The 15,557-nt window shown below is 44.0% G+C and overlaps 1 protein-coding gene across 2 annotated transcripts in view; it reads left to right on the forward strand.

Annotated features, from left to right (window-relative positions):
• RAPGEF5 (Rap guanine nucleotide exchange factor 5) overlaps nt 1-15,557 on the forward strand; it is a 216,990-nt gene that overhangs the window by 136,322 nt on the left and 65,111 nt on the right. Inside the window, exons 10-11 of one of the 2 annotated variants that reach the window (XM_019652001.1) lie at nt 12,330-12,442; nt 12,906-12,994. In XM_019652001.1, the coding sequence (XP_019507546.1) occupies nt 12,330-12,442; nt 12,906-12,994 (202 nt within the window). The remainder of the gene's footprint in view (nt 1-12,329; nt 12,443-12,905; nt 12,995-15,557) is intronic. The other variant, XM_019652002.1, reaches the window with a different exon arrangement.

Below are 15,557 nucleotides of genomic sequence, written 5' to 3' on the forward strand. Positions count from 1 at the left end.
AAGAATACTTCTGCTGGGTCTGTTCAGAGTTAAGAGCTAGCTTTTTTCAAGTAATTTCAGTTTATAAATTAGGTCTTGACTTAATCAAGAGGCATTTCCAAATTTCCAAACAACAACCGAGTTGCTTCCTGTAAGAGGAATTTGGGAGGAGAAACCAAAACTCTAGAAACCAGTCAGGGCTAGCTCTCAAGGCTTCCCTGGAAATTCATGCTGGTCTCTTGTTATTCAGATGATAAAGGCCTCTATAAAACCGCTGCCTTGAGTTACTCAAACCTTAGGTGACAGTATATCTGCTACTGGAATATAGAAACTTTGTGTGACTCATAATTTTGCATAGGTTTTCATCCCACCTTTGGGCTGCTTGGGAAAGTGTCACTATTGATATTTTCCCTTTAGAATAACTTTGTGTGTATGTTACACACACATAGACACACTCTTGAAATGATTTGAGAATTCTTGGAATTCTGTTGCGAACATATCATACTGACAGCCTATATGGATGCCGAGGATTGAGGGAATTCACATGTTCCCAGTATTGGTAGACAAAGGTTTTCTCCAGTGACCCCAGTCGTTGACAGTTTCCACCCCCTCCTTTTTCCCCCACATGTTAGAAAATGCTTAAGGATTTTATTTTTGTCTAAAAATCTTCTGAGGGTTATACTATTTCAAATGACACTTTGGGACTCCAGGAGTACATTTTCCACCTGGAACACAGCTATTAAATGATTGTGAGGATTTCACTCAAGATAAGGCAAACCCCGTAACCCCTGTCCCCTCAGTATGGTCCTCGCAGCTGTGAACCCAGCCTTTCTCTGAGGACAGGGCTCTCCCTGAATGCGAAGTGGCTCAGAACACCCCAGAGTCAGCCTCAGGCTCCACTTCTGCTGTGGGTGAGCTGTACCCATTAACAGAATCTGCCTACCTCTGAATTTGGAGCTTTGGTCCCTGACCACAGGCGGTCGAGATCTTGACCTTTGCTCTGCAGACTTCCAGCGTGAACTTCTTTCTGCAATAGCCAGCTCTCTGGACTGTGTCCCTCTGTGGCTGAACCTCTGCCTCCTTGTCTTTGCCTACCTCCCTGTGCTTGACTCTGGACCATTCGGATGTATAGTATGTGTCCGCTCATCCATTATTCACCAGGCCATTCATTCGTTCAACAGGCACTGTTGATCTGGATGGTGGGACGACCCAGAGAACAAAACCGACCCATTCCCTGTTCTCATGCAGCTAATATCAGAGTGGACCTTGTCCTGCAATTTCCCCCTTCTCTTCTCCCTCCAGCCCCATCCCCAAATCTGGTCATCAACTACGAACTTTTATACTGGAACTGGAGGACTTGCTGGGAAAGATTTAACAAAATTTAAGCTTTTCTGATAAAAGCAGCAACACCTGTGTGATTTAATAACAACTCTCAAGGGTCACATGGGGAGTGTTGAGTAGGAAGCAAATTGTAGGATGTGAATTGCAGTCAAGTGATGTAGGTATTAGACAAGAAAGAGCGTTAAGACAATAAAGCATGCAAAAATTAGATTAAGTCAGGTAGGGAAATGCTAACATACCCTACCCTAAAGCTACTAGAGTTTGGGTTGTTTTCCTGACAGCAAGATGGTGCACTACATGACCTCTCTGGGGGCGTCAAAATTCATGGTAAGTTGACACAAGTTCCTCTGGAAACTGAAAGGTCAAGGGCACAGGATTGTATCCATTTGCATCCCCTCCTCTATTCTCGCCTCTGCTCTGTGCTTATAGGCAGCGAGTCCTGACCTCTACGGACTATCACCCATGGTCTCTTGCCTTCCACCTCCAAGTGGGCCTTGGCCATTGGGAGATGTCTCCGGAGATCGAGTGTAGGAGAGAGATCAGGGTGTTTTCTTTTCACCTCTGTCCTGCTTCCTACTGCAGCTCTGGCCGTGCCCACAGCCCTCTGTGTCTGCACCTCCGCCCTGGGAGCATCTCATTTGTGTCCCTCGCTCCCAATGACGTCCAGTACTCACTCTTACCTCCTCTTGCCCTTCACGCCCAGAGGTGGTTAACGTCTCCCTCTTGGCTGGTTTAGGGTTGTCTCACCACTTTTATTATTATTATTACTATTATTATTATTATTATTATTAATTTCCTCAAACCTACCTTCTGCAAATAGTACCTTCATTAAACACTTTCAGAACCCTCTCTCTTTTTTTTTTGCCAGAATCACCCATTAAGCTAATACAGCATATTGAAATATACTTGGGATGCGAAGATATTGACTTTATATTTCAGGATATTACAGCCCATCCCCATCTTCTCTGTTCGATTGTACAATAGGTTTACTAGCTACAGTTGGCCTCGGAATCAAATTCCTAGGCTTGATGTAATTTTAAGGTACTAAGACAACTTGTCCTACGTGATGATAATCATTAGCTGCAATAAGATTTAATATGTACAGTTCTTCTCTAGCAGTCGGAGCTTTCTTTCCAGTTTAGTGGTTTTCTGTGGGAGTTTGGTCACACTCCATAACAACTTTGTGTTTGCTGTCACACCTATGCAAGTCAGACTTTACCTAGATTTTGTAAATTTGGGGATGATGAATCCTGTTGGTTCCATTTAGGTTATTAATCATAGTATGTGTGGGATTTTCAAAGGGAACCAATTGTTCTTATTTAAATACTCTCTTTCTGCCAGAGTCACCTGTACAAAGATGTATCTGTCAGGCCAGCACCTTGCAGTCCAGTGAATCTAAACCACCACTCACCTTGACTCACATCTGCTTACTTAGTCTTCCTCTTAGTACACTCTCTTAATCAAGTCTATCTTGCCAGCAATATTCTTGTGACCTTTTTTGAGAAAAAAGAATCATGAGATACACTGTCAGCGAATTTTGGGAAGGTTGTTCTCAGACAAAATTGTTTTCAGCCAGAGTTTTTCTTTTCTTTTTTTTTTTTTGCAGATAAGTGTTTCAATTCTGCTGTACCCACGTTTACAGAACAAGAATAGATGCGGGCATTGGTGGTTTGGTTTGCTAAGCGGCATGTGAATTTCCGTAGTACAAGATTAGAAGAGATACCTAACTGCTAAATCATGCGCGTCTTTCCTACGCAGGAGAGCCAACACTTTGTGCTTCAGTGAGAAAAGTAGAGTCAAGACTGCTGGATTTTGTAGAATCTTAGTGTTGGAAAAGATGCCAAGGTCATCTTGTCTAGCCCCACCCCCACCAAAGAGCAGTCTTCACTTGTTCTGTAATGTTGTTGACAGGCTATGCTCCAATTTGAGAGAGAGAGATAGCACATTCTTCCTCTGTTGTCAATACTTCCTTAAATTGAGCCACAATCGCTGTTCTTTATCTAGCCACCATTAATGGAAGGTCACCTTTCTAGAACATCGCCAGTAATCCTCTGGCTCCCTCTCCCACAAGGCAGGGTAGCTCAGAGAGTGGAAATTACCTACTATGGTTTAATTCTCCCGATCTTTTCTTTCTTAGACATTTCAGCAACCTGAACTGTACTTCACAGGGCATGTTTTTCAGGCCTCCTTGTAGATCCTTAGTGCAGGGTCCTGGGTACCTCATCAGCAAACCCTGTGCCCACAAACTCATCACAGCCCAATGTATTTTGTTTGTTTTTTTAAGTAAAATTTACATAGCACAAAATTAACCATTTTAAACTGTACAGTTGAGTGTCTGCCCAGTGTTTGAGCCCTTCAGGCCCAAGGCAGCTTATGCACTGGAAGCCCCACTAGCCTTACCTATATGGTTCTGTATACCCAAGTTGTACAGGCACAGGTGCCACAGACCCCTCTAATCCCTGCCATGTTTAACTCTGTTCCTGCCAGCACTGCATTTCTCTTTGCTGGGTCTTGAGCTCTGCCCTGGTCTGGGCTAGTTTAGCTTGGTCCTGATATCATACTCAGCACTTGTCGACCCTCTTCTTCTCTTGGAATTCAATCCCTTGAAGCTTTCACAAGCCAGACTGGCCATCTAGAACTAAAAACTAGCTACCCTAGTGGTTTTGAACCTCAGCATGACTTAGATACACCTGTTTTCTGACCCACCAAGCAGGTTAGCCTGTTTTGGCTGTCAGCACCAGAGTAAACCAAGTCCCCTTCGATAGTGATCATCTCTAATGTGTATCGTTGGCCATCTTTAGGGGACGTCTGTGGTTCTGGTCTAGTGCTCTATTGTTGAGCTTGTCTGAGTTCAATCTCAGCTTCACCATACCCTTGCCCTGGAATCTTTCTTGGCACACTTTATCAAAGTGGGGGTTTTAATAGTATTTACCTCATAGGATTGTTGTAATGATTCGGTAAGGTAAGGGTTGTTGAGCTCTTAGCTTTGTCTGCTATATGGTAAAACCTCAATAAATGTTTGCCGTTGTTACCGATTGATCTGTCTGGTCATGGCCTGATTACTCCCTTGTTGCCTGTTTCTAATGGGTCTGTTGGTTGCATACGGCAGTGCTATCTCCTTAGTTCTTGAGTTGTGGTTAACTCTACCCCTATGAGATAAAATAGTGTTAACTTTTAATGGTCCAGTAACTAATAATTGCATGACATTTTATATGTCACAAAATACTTGTATATTCTCTTAGATATTGACCAAGTTATGGGCTGCCTCACAGTGATTTCCACATCAATGCCTCTCAAGCTAAGATCCTGAATAAGAGCAGGTCATTTTGGTCTCATGTGTAACCCCTTGCCTATCTTTATCATTGTTTGTTTTGACAAACCTGCCAGCTATTCTTTTGAGTTTACCCATAGCTGTTTGAGTGCCTCATCTAAGTTGATGGTCAAGATGCAGAACAGGGCAGGCCAATGTCATCCACCATCAGAGTAGTTTGATGACCCTTCCTTAGGAAGATCACCTCTCAGAAAAATGTCCCCTCTATCAGCACCATCATAACTCACCACTTGAAATGCATTCTTGGTGATTTAAGATATTGTTCTTTCAGCCTCCACTCTGAAATGCACATTTATCCACACATCTTTTTGTTCATTTATTTATGCATTCAGTTAATATTCTTTGAGTACCTGTAAAGTGTCAAGACCTGGCTATTTTTTGGGAATTCGGCATTGAAGAAGATATGGTGCCTGCCCATAAGTGAGCTTGTGCTTTAGAAGGGAGACAAAGAAGTGTATCAATATATGTTCCTTGGAACGCTGAGTCAGAAGGACTCAGTTGCTGCTGTGGGGTCACAGAAGGGCCAACAAATCATTCTAGAGGTGGAGGGGGGCGGGTTCCTGGAGGAGGCGATTCTTGAAGTGAACTTTGTGAGATGAATAAAAGTCAGACCAAGAAGGTTATAAGATGAAAGGAGTAATAACAAGCTATTGGCTATAAATGCTGTCTTAGTCTGTTCAAGCTGCTATAACAAAACACCACAGACTAGGTAGCTTATAAACAACAAAACTTTATTGCTTACAGTTTTGGAAACTGGAAAATCCAAAACCAAGGTGTCAGCAGGTTCAGTGTCTGATGAGAACCCACTTTCTGGTTCATAGACGGCCATCACCACATCACTGTGTCCTCACATGGCAGAGGAGATGAGGGAATCTTTCTGGGCCCTCTTTTAGAAGGGCATTAACCCCATTCATGAGGGCTCCACCCTCATAACCTAATCACCTCCCAAAGGCCTTACCACCAGACACCATCACACTGGGGATTCGATTTCAACATATGAATTTTTAGAGTTGGGGCATAAATATTCAATCCATAGCCAATGCCTTCCTATAAATAAGTGAGCATCTTCGGTTACTGTGTTCACAGACTTGAGGGAAAACAGCATTGTGACTTATGCTACTTGTGTGACTTCTTGAATGCCATGGCATCAAGCTAGGTCATTCTTTGTGGTCTCCTCCGAAAGGGTCTCTGGTGCTGCTTCTTTAGACAGGCTTGATTCACACAGTGCTGGGCCACATGGGGAGTGTCGAGGTGCCTGGTTGGGGTCGCATGGAGCAGGAAAGGGAGATTAGAGGGCACAAAAGACTCATCTTGCACAGTTCACAATTAGCCCACAGTTTGACCTGTTCATTCCCATCTCCTTTTTCTCATGTGCCCTAGACTGAGGGACATACCATTTAGTGAATGACTTCCTAGTGTTGTGTTGGATCCATGGCCTCTTATATGTTAGGTGCATGCGAGTTTAATTTGGTAGAATTCTGACGGATGGAATAAATAATTATGATACTCACGTTCAAGACACAGCTATTTCATACGATGAGCTTTGTAATAGAAAAGTCACTAAGTGGAGAGGGTAAAGAAAGCCTCGTAGTAGCAATGACCTTTGAGCCATGTGAGAGAGAATTCTGCCTTTTAAAGGTAATGTACTCTTTTGCTTGCTCATTAATTTTCATGTTCAATGAACATTTATCAAGTGACTATCACGTGCCAGGCTCTGAGCCATGTGTTAGGAAGAGAAGGAAGTCACCATCCCTGCCTTCAAGATGTCATCGTTCAGTGGGAAACACAGAGGGAGCAGATAATTAGAGGCCGGTGTGTTGGGCGTCATGACAGGGTTCTTTGGGCATCTCTGGAAGAGGGTGTTAGTGGCAAGAGACTTGTCAAAGATGACGTGATACGCATGAGTTCCATCACGTGGAATGGTTTGCACCTTCAGCGAGACAGCAGTTTGGACTCTGCCTAGAAAAATGTGCCTACACAGAAAAATGTTATATACTCTCAGAGGGTTCTCTAAGTCCCTAAAGCCCGTCCATGAACTCTTAGTTAAGCACTCGGGTAAGAGTTTATGCTCACAGAGCAGCAGAGACACGATGCCATGGACAATGCCAGCAGCTGCTTTATGTGAAGACTTGGGAGAGAAATATTTTCCATTATCAGAGATAATGGAAAATGAAGCAAGTCGTGTGGCAGTTCCAGCGGGCCTGAGAAATCCCTTAGTAATCGCTTTTCCTTGCTCATCAGTGAAAATATAAAGACAGTCAGAAGGGAGGTTCGGGACAGTATGAGTGACGACATGCTAAACTGGGAACATTAATTCTTCACCTTTTAAGAAAAATTCAATATTTTTATGACTCTATAGGTACTTTTATCTTAAAAATAAGGTTGTCTTTTATGTGAATAAATGACAGGAAAAAGTTTGATTTAGAAGGACAAAAGCTGGTCTTGATCATGGAAGTTAATCTAAAGTAAGTCAAGGCACTGGTTCTATTATTTATTCAGAATTCACAGGCAGGATAGCTGTGTAGCCATAAAGAGAAAATAAATCCGAGCCATTTACTTAAAGAATAGAACAAAGACAAGGAGCAGGGAAAACTCACAAGCCCCCCTGTTTCCATATCCCTGATGGGCTCTGTTCAAGGGCCTGTGATTCAGGGAGCCAGCTTTCCCTCTTATCACTCATCCTCGCCATTTGCAGCTGAGAACATCTGTTTATTGTTGGAGTTCCTTGTTCTCATCATCCCTTTAAGAGAGTAGGGAAAAGAGCTTGGTTTGGGAGATCTAGGGGCTCAAGTATGTATGGGGAGAGGGGAGATTCCTCACTGAGCGTGTTCCAACCAGGGCCGAGCACGACGGGCAAAGGCCTGAAGGGGCATGGTGCCGTTCCCGCCCTCCCTAACCCCCCAACATCACTGTTCTACCTGCAGAAGTCCCTTCTGTCCTGCGGTCTGTGCCACTTGCTCAGGTCATCTTTCCTCTACTCCAGGAGGCCCTTCCACTCTCCTCAGTGGCTTTATTATCTGTGTCCTGCCTCCCCATCTTCTGGGCCCCGTTCCTTGCAGTCACTTTCAGGAACGTTCCTGCGTATGACTCTCATCACCCTGACAAGTGCTTTTTCCCTCGACTTCAAGAGCCACCATTTCTACACCACTCCATACCAATGACAGGACAGCATTTCATACCTCTTGTCAAGAGCCCACCAGAGACATCCCTGTAGTTGAACAAGTTGTGTCTATTGGTGCAGTGATGGAGACCTCCCACCCTGGGGAACCTCACACTGTGAGGCACCTAAGAGTAAGAGAATGTTAGAAGAAAAGATTTATAGGACTTGGGCTCCCGTTAGGCGATTTGGGGGAGGGTTTAAAGACGCAGGGCTTTGCTCTGGATTAGATGCTGTCAGGAAACGGGGTAACTCTGTGACTGGCTATCTTAAATCTCACCTACCGGGAAGGTGCACCAGAGCAAAGGTAAAGCTGTAACTGGGGAAGAAACAGCAGTCACCCATTATCTGGGCTTCTGGGTATTTTCTGGCTTGGTCACTGTTCATGCTTTGCCTGTGTTCAGATACGATTACTGAGTGGTTGCGTTTCTGTTTTCTTCCATCTCGGTCTCAGAGCGGCCTTATCTGGTGCTGATTTTCCATGAAGTCATTAATGTGCCACAGGAGGACCCCAAAGGCCCAGCTCTGAATGCCAGGCTAGCTCCCGAATGTCAGGGGTGGCTTTTCTCTCTCAGTCTTCACACTTGGACCTGCTCTACTTAGGAGACGTGTTTGCCTCCTTGAGCAGCGCCTCCACCAGCTGCCTGCTCCCTTAGCTCCTGTGGGGACTTGTCCTCAGCCCTGCCATGTTTCTCCAGTTTATCAGCTCCTTTCCTGGCTCACTGCTCTCCCTAACCAGACAGACACTATGTGGTGATGAGCTGTTTTCATAGTATGCTGACGGCTGCCCAGAATCCCTTCCCGGGTTACCTTATCTCCTGTTGTTGTCCCCTTTGCCAGTCCGTTCTCCTGGGTGAGCCCCATCGTTCACTAGTCCCCTGTAGGTTTCTGAGCACTTACGCAGCACTTACGCATTCCAGTGTTTTCTACCCTCAGTAGTCCACAAAGCTACCTGGTGGTCCTTTTTTTTCATAACTTTTTTTTATGCCCTATTGTACTCCCTGAAGCCATTTGTCCAATAATACTTTCTTTGGGCCACCAACTCTACCCCGAAGTTCCAGAAGAGGGTTTCCATTCCCACCCTACTAAGAAGATGGACGCCATCTCATATGATCTACCTCAGCTTCCTTATTTTCCCTCATTTTTTTCTAAACCTTCACCCGTCCTCTTTCCTGTGATCCTTTCTGAAAGGACGAAGTCTCAGCCCTTTTATAGCCTAACCCTTCCACTTGTGTTCCTAATCCTGTCACCTCACTGCGCTCCCCAGCCATGCAGCCTCCTCAGCCTGTCTCCTTCCCTTCATGATGACAGTCCTAGCATGTGCTCTTCCCTGTCTGTTTACTTCCTCCTGGTTCACTCACACCTTACCACTTCTCTTCCCACCACTGGACCTAAAGTGATCTTGTCATCACTTTCTCTTAGACTTAACCATCTTTGACTTATCATCAAACTTGACAGTGTTAGACAAGCTTTTTCTTGGAATCTCTTGAGACAGTGCAGTGCCCTCTGGGTTCTCCTGGCTCATCTTGGTTTTACATTATCATAATTTCTGTAAGTATGTTCCCTCCATGACTCCGATTTCTTACCCCTTCCTCCTCCTTTCTGCGTTTTTTCTTCCTTTATCCCCATCTTCATCATTCCCTTTCTCTCCTGTTCCCCCTTAACAATCTCATCTACTCCCTAAACTTGAATAATTCCCAAATTTGTCTCTGTCCTTGACCTTTGTCCAGGGCTCTAGTTCTTTATTTCTAACTGCCTGCTAAACATCGACAGCATGATGTGTTATCAGTACCAAAACATCAGTTGTCTGAAACTAGAGTCATCAGTCTCCCCAAAACCCATTTCTCTGTACATTTTTGTCCCATTTAATGGCATCACTGTTCTATGTCACCCACAGTCATCTTTGACCATGAAATCCCATGGGTTACAGCTTTGTATTGTCTCTTGCATTTGGGCCTCATCTTAGGGTGCTTACCAAGCTAGACTTAGGTTGCTATGGAGCCTATTAACTTGTCATTTAAGGGCAGGGTACATGTCTTACTAGTCTCTGCTTGCCATTTGGGGGCCAGCGCAATGCCTTACCAAAGGAGACCCTCACTGTCTTTTGAATGAATGACTGTAAATTGAGTGTTTTAATGCTTTACTTGCATTCATGAGCTATTTGCCATTGAACATATTTTCCATCATTAGTTCTCTAAATACTTTTATTCTTAGCTGAGCAAGCACTAGATTAAAATTTCATTACCATGGCACTCCTGCTCTTTTTCAGGAAGAACAATTAGGTAAGGGTGCATGGGTTGGGAGGCATTAATTTAACCTTCCTTCTTTAGAGCCAGCTATAATACACAGGGTCATTATGTTTCCATGGAAATTTTAGATAACTTTATACATTGATTTTTCTGCTTTTTCTCTTCTTTATTTTTAACAAGTTTTCAAAATGGAAACTACCACCAGAGGACATAAGCTGCTATTGATAGTACATCAATATGATTCAGCTCTTCCCCTGCCCAGCAGACTGTGGCTGCTCTGTGCAGGCCTGTAATACATATTAGTTACACAGACATTAGAGGAGCCCTTCCCATCCATATGTATGTGCATGGCCCGTGGAAGTTAATAATGCCATATATCACGTGCACGGAGAATGTAAAACGTACTTCAGGATGACAGGGAGCTCAGATAAAATGAGTATTGGCTTACTATGAGCGGAAACCCAGGGAAAGATTTTTGTCCTTTCAAATCTGTTGACTGAATTATTTCTTTCTGTGTATCTTAGTATCCCAGACCCACATTCTGTATGGGTTTGCTTTTTGGGTTTTTTTTTTTTGGGTCAATACATGCCCCTCTCTCCAGCCACCTTATTTCACTTGGATAACAAAAGAACCCCTTTGGAAAAATGAAAGATAGCAATTACACATTGGTATTCATGTTACAGGAGTCACGCTGCTGTCCTTGGGGAATTTAACAATGAATATCCAACATTAATTGCCACAGTAACCGCATGTCTGACCTTGCTGAAATGTAATACATCGGCTTTACATAGTAAAATTATTTGCCACTAAAGGATTTCAAAAGAATCATCATAAAATTATATTGCTGTTTCAAATGACCAATATGTTTTGTGTGTTTGTTTTTAAGAAAATCCTGGAGAATTCAAATGACTAGGTCACTACATTTTCTTGAGAATCAGGACCCTGGGAGTTAAAATCACAATTTTATCACTGATTTGGTTGTCAGTTGTAACAAGACAAATGCCTTCCTATTGTTATGAAAGATGAATACAATACATTGACACTCCTGATTGATCTATGCAACTGATAAATAAGGCACAAGGACATAGTACTTTTTACTCATTGAAGGGAAAAATATTCTTTTTTAATGTTTGTACCTCATTATAGGTAGGATTTTCTGCCAGTGGCAGAAACATGCTAGGAACCCTAGGACATGTGTCCCCTTTTAAAAAGGTGACATCATTTTTAAGGTGAAGCTTACTTACTACCAACTTTTCTTTCCTTAATCTTTTACTTAAATGCTCAGAAATGCGGAAGCTAGACTTTCTTACATGCATTTTAAAGTTCTCCCCCCCCCCCATGGCTATCTTACACTTGTGGGGTGCTGCCCATCGGCGAATTTCACGCCCCATACACTGAGAGCGTTCCTCACACAGGGTTGGGCTGCACACTGCTGGGTCAGCAGCGAGCCCGTCTGACAGAGCCATGTCAGTGGGCCACGCGGGCTCTGGGCTCTGGAAGTTGTGTGTGCAGAAATGAATGATTGTTCAGCCTTCTCTCCTTTTTAAAAGGGACTGAGGTGAAGAAAGACAGCGCACTCACCCATGACATCCAAACTTCAGCCTAGATGAGATTCTAACTGGAGATCGTTTTTTGCTTGCATTCTGGCAAAACAAGTCCGTGATAAATTTGAAGGCATCTCACATCTGGGGGTGGGGAAAGTGAAATGGATGACAGAATTGGTAGTTTGGGGCTCACCTTTTAAAGACAGGCTGTGATGGACGTGAATGTGAGATATATCTACTACAACTAGTTAATATGGCTTGCTCATTGTTTTAGTGTTTAAATGATGGGTTATGTGACTTTCCTATTTCAATACAGTGATTGTTTAAAAAGCACTAACCAGGTAAAAGAGAATACACATGCAGTTAGTATGTTGTGTTTTTTGAAACTTTGAACTTCGGATGCCTTGATTCAAATCATTAAGGTAGCTTTAAAAACAAACTCTCTGAATCCTGTCCCCACTGAATTTTGTTTTTTTACTTTATTTAAAGTGTTTATGTCTCCCTAATGCTTTCTGTGTCCTAAGAACTTGAGCCTGGACCCTGGACAAGGACAAGAAGGAGATTCTTGACCAGGCTCCTAATTTATTCTGAACCTTGAAAGAAATTAGGGTGGAAAGCAACTCAAGAAAAATGCAGCTTTTGTCAGTTCCTTTTTTTTTCCCCCTTCCTTTTTAATTTTTCTCTCCCTTTTCCCTTCTCCCATCCATCACTCCCCTCCCCGGTGAAAGCAGGATGATGAAGTGACAACGGTGAGAGAGGGAGAGCAGAACGTCCTGGTGCTGAAGAAAGTGCTGTGCTGTGGCCCAGCCCCCCCGGGCGGGAGCGCGGACGGCGATTGGAGGTGAGTTTCCACCGAGGCACGAGGCACGCGCTCGCGCTCCCCGTTCCCTGCCTGCCGTCCCTTCGCTCGCTCCATCTCTCTCGCTCCCTCTGCCTCCTCTCCCCTCCCTCCCTCCCTCCCGTATTTTCTCCGCCTCTCGAGCGTTCTAGCTGACTGCAGAGCTCTTTGCAGCCAGATGGACTCAGTTCCCAGGGACGGGACGGAGATGGCCAGGATCTTGAGCATGTAGGGGGGAATGCCTTTGTTAGTGGCCCCTCACAATGGGCAGCTCCCGGCTGAGGGTCTTTGACCCTCATTTAGAGCGGAAGGATTCCGCAGCGCTCTCGGACCGAGAGCTGCCCCTGCCTACCTTCGATGTGCCTTATTTCAAATACATTGACGAGGAGGACGAGGACGATGAATGGAGCAGCCGCTCGCAGTCTTCCACAGAGGACGATTCAGTGGACTCTCTGCTCTCTGACAGATACGTGGTGGTCTCCGGGACCCCGGAGAAGATTTTGGAGCACCTCCTGAATGACTTGCACCTGGAAGAAGTCCAGGACAAAGAAACAGGTAAGACCCCGGGAGGTGTCTCCTGCTTGCAGACCCTGAGTGGTGGCTGCCCTGGTCAGCATCCTTGGGGGGCAGCATTCGCACTGTTGCTTACGCCAGGGGGGCTGACACAGCATATGCTTCGCGCCCCTCCCCCTCGGCCCCGTGCTGTTTTGTTTAAATCCAGTAAATGGACACATGTAGATCCAAGAAGCTGCCTGGGAAGTAGCTGTACAAAGAAAATGACACTGAGGCAGATGTTCTTGTCTCTTCGGCAATTTTTACCAAATCATACCTAAAGGCAGCTGGCAAGAGGCCAACATTCACTAGCCAGTGTTCGATGGGAAGAAATAAAGGGCCTGAGGGTTAGCAAGGATTCACCTGGCCTGTGGGAAGCGCTGAGCTGGGGGGAGTAGCCTCCCCGCCAAAATATCAACAATGAATGCAACTACTCAGCAACTAGAAGCTTAGCAGCAACTTCTGCCTTTTTTCTAAGTGGTTTACGGACTGCTCAGAGCATGCCCAGCTGCACAGAATGTGATACTCACAGCTCCTCAGACCAGAAATCAGAATTCACTGAAGTCTTAACTGATCCCACCTCTTGTCCTTTCTATGTAATCTGGGAGCAAAATGCCCATGTAGCGTTTTCACTTGCACTTTCGGAAACGCCACCAATGCAGTTACAGAACGCCCTACCCACTCTTCCTTTTCCACAGAAGGGTGAGTACTTGCTCATCTTAACCAGAATTTGTGATTTGTTCCAGCCTGGAGCAATTATTCCAATGAATGGGCCTCTGGCTATAGCCTGAATTCTGTAACTTGATCCACTGACTAAAGTGCACTTTTTGCCCCCACTGTGGCTCCTATGATGCCCAGGGTTTGCCATATATTGGCTGCATCAGTAAAAGGCATTTTTAGGTTATGTTAGAACAAAGTAACCCCTTAGGATTTTCCCATGCAGGAAAGATTGTGAACTGATAGCTTAGGTGGGATCACGAATTTTCTTGGATCCTAGTAGTTTTGCCTGAACCTAATTGATGTCTGGTTCTATATTGCGTTATAAAGGGCATTAAGAGAAGCAGAAGTGTGTGATTATATATATATACGTGGGTAAGAAAAAAAAGCAAAATGACCCAATCATGTATCCTATGTTACTGTTTGATCTCAAAATTCAAGTAAATACCTTATTTTGCATACTCATATGCATGTTTGGGGGGAAAAATCAATAGTTGTCATTTACACACAAACAAGCTAAAAGAAAAATGTATTCTCTTCGCATTTTCTGGGTTGTTTTTGTAATAGCTATCGATTAATATTTTCAGCATTTGAGCACTATTCCCGTGTTCTGCTTCATCAGAGATAATTATCATGGAACTGGCCATAATTTTCCGTGTACTGATTGGCAGGCCGACTGCTTTACACAGGTGGTTTGGACTAGATTACAAGCACATTTCCTGCCATGAAGAGGGCACCTTTAAACATGGATAGAAGTTTTGGGGGCTTGAACGCTTTCTTCTTAATAGCACCACAATCCTATTCTATAATATAAGACTTTGTGTCTAGGTCATTCATATTGATGAGTAGAAATTAATAAAGCCAGTTTCAGGCCTAAGTTGATTTCTTTTTTCTTTCTTTCTCATTGACAGAGTTTCTTGTGAAAGTCAGCCTAGGTGCCCACTAACAAATAGCCACTATTTAACACTGGGAATGAGAAATCTCTCTGATTACTGTTCCTAATGCTAGGAGTTGCCTCCTGGTGGGAAATGCTGTTGTGCATGGTGTCTTGTAACTGTTATTCCCATTTTTTTCCTTAATTATATGAACAGTGGGTTTAAATATGTCACTTTAGCCACATGCTCAGCAAAGCAAAAGGACTCAGTGGCTTGACCTAAGCAGGGCAGGAAGACGCCCGTTGGAGTCAGGCCCTCCCCATCCCTACTTATTTCCTTAGAGTTTGTAGTGGACACGCGCAGAGGACAAACTTCAGATGGTTGCAGAGGCACTTGGGGGTGGGGGGTGAAAATGGTAACAACTTTTCCTCCAGTCCAAGGAGGAATTTATGAAAATGAAAAAGTCAACTTCAGAGACTTTGATGGGTATATAATAGGGACGCCTAAGTGGAAATCACATGCAGTTCTTCAGAACTTCACGTTCAGCACTTTGGAGAAAAGACAACAGAAAGGCCACCATGAGGTTTTTGTTTAACATTAAAAGAAACATCATAAATACGAGATCAAATACAGTTTATGTACAAACTGAAGAAAAGTGGTTATGAATTTGTTCTAGTTTGAATACTAAATGAATCACATATTTAAAGTATTTGAGGCCCCTTGTCACTGACAGAGGTGAATTTCAGTTTTTTCTCTTGATCAGGCTGGCAACCCTCATTATAAGAGGCCTACAGTGTACAAGAGCATAATAGAGTCACATAAACATATGGAAGACAGATGGAGGAAAATGAGAAGAGCAGCAATAAAAGTATACAGCACCGTTTTTATGTTCGTGAGCGCCCCTTCTCGGGAGGTGGAGCCATATGGAGCCTGGGGCAGCCAGATGGTGGTCGTCCACATGGCCCCCTTGGCAA

This window comes from Hipposideros armiger, unplaced genomic scaffold, assembly GCF_001890085.2.
Source record: "Hipposideros armiger isolate ML-2016 unplaced genomic scaffold, ASM189008v1 scaffold_171, whole genome shotgun sequence".
NCBI lineage: Eukaryota > Metazoa > Chordata > Mammalia > Chiroptera > Hipposideridae > Hipposideros > Hipposideros armiger.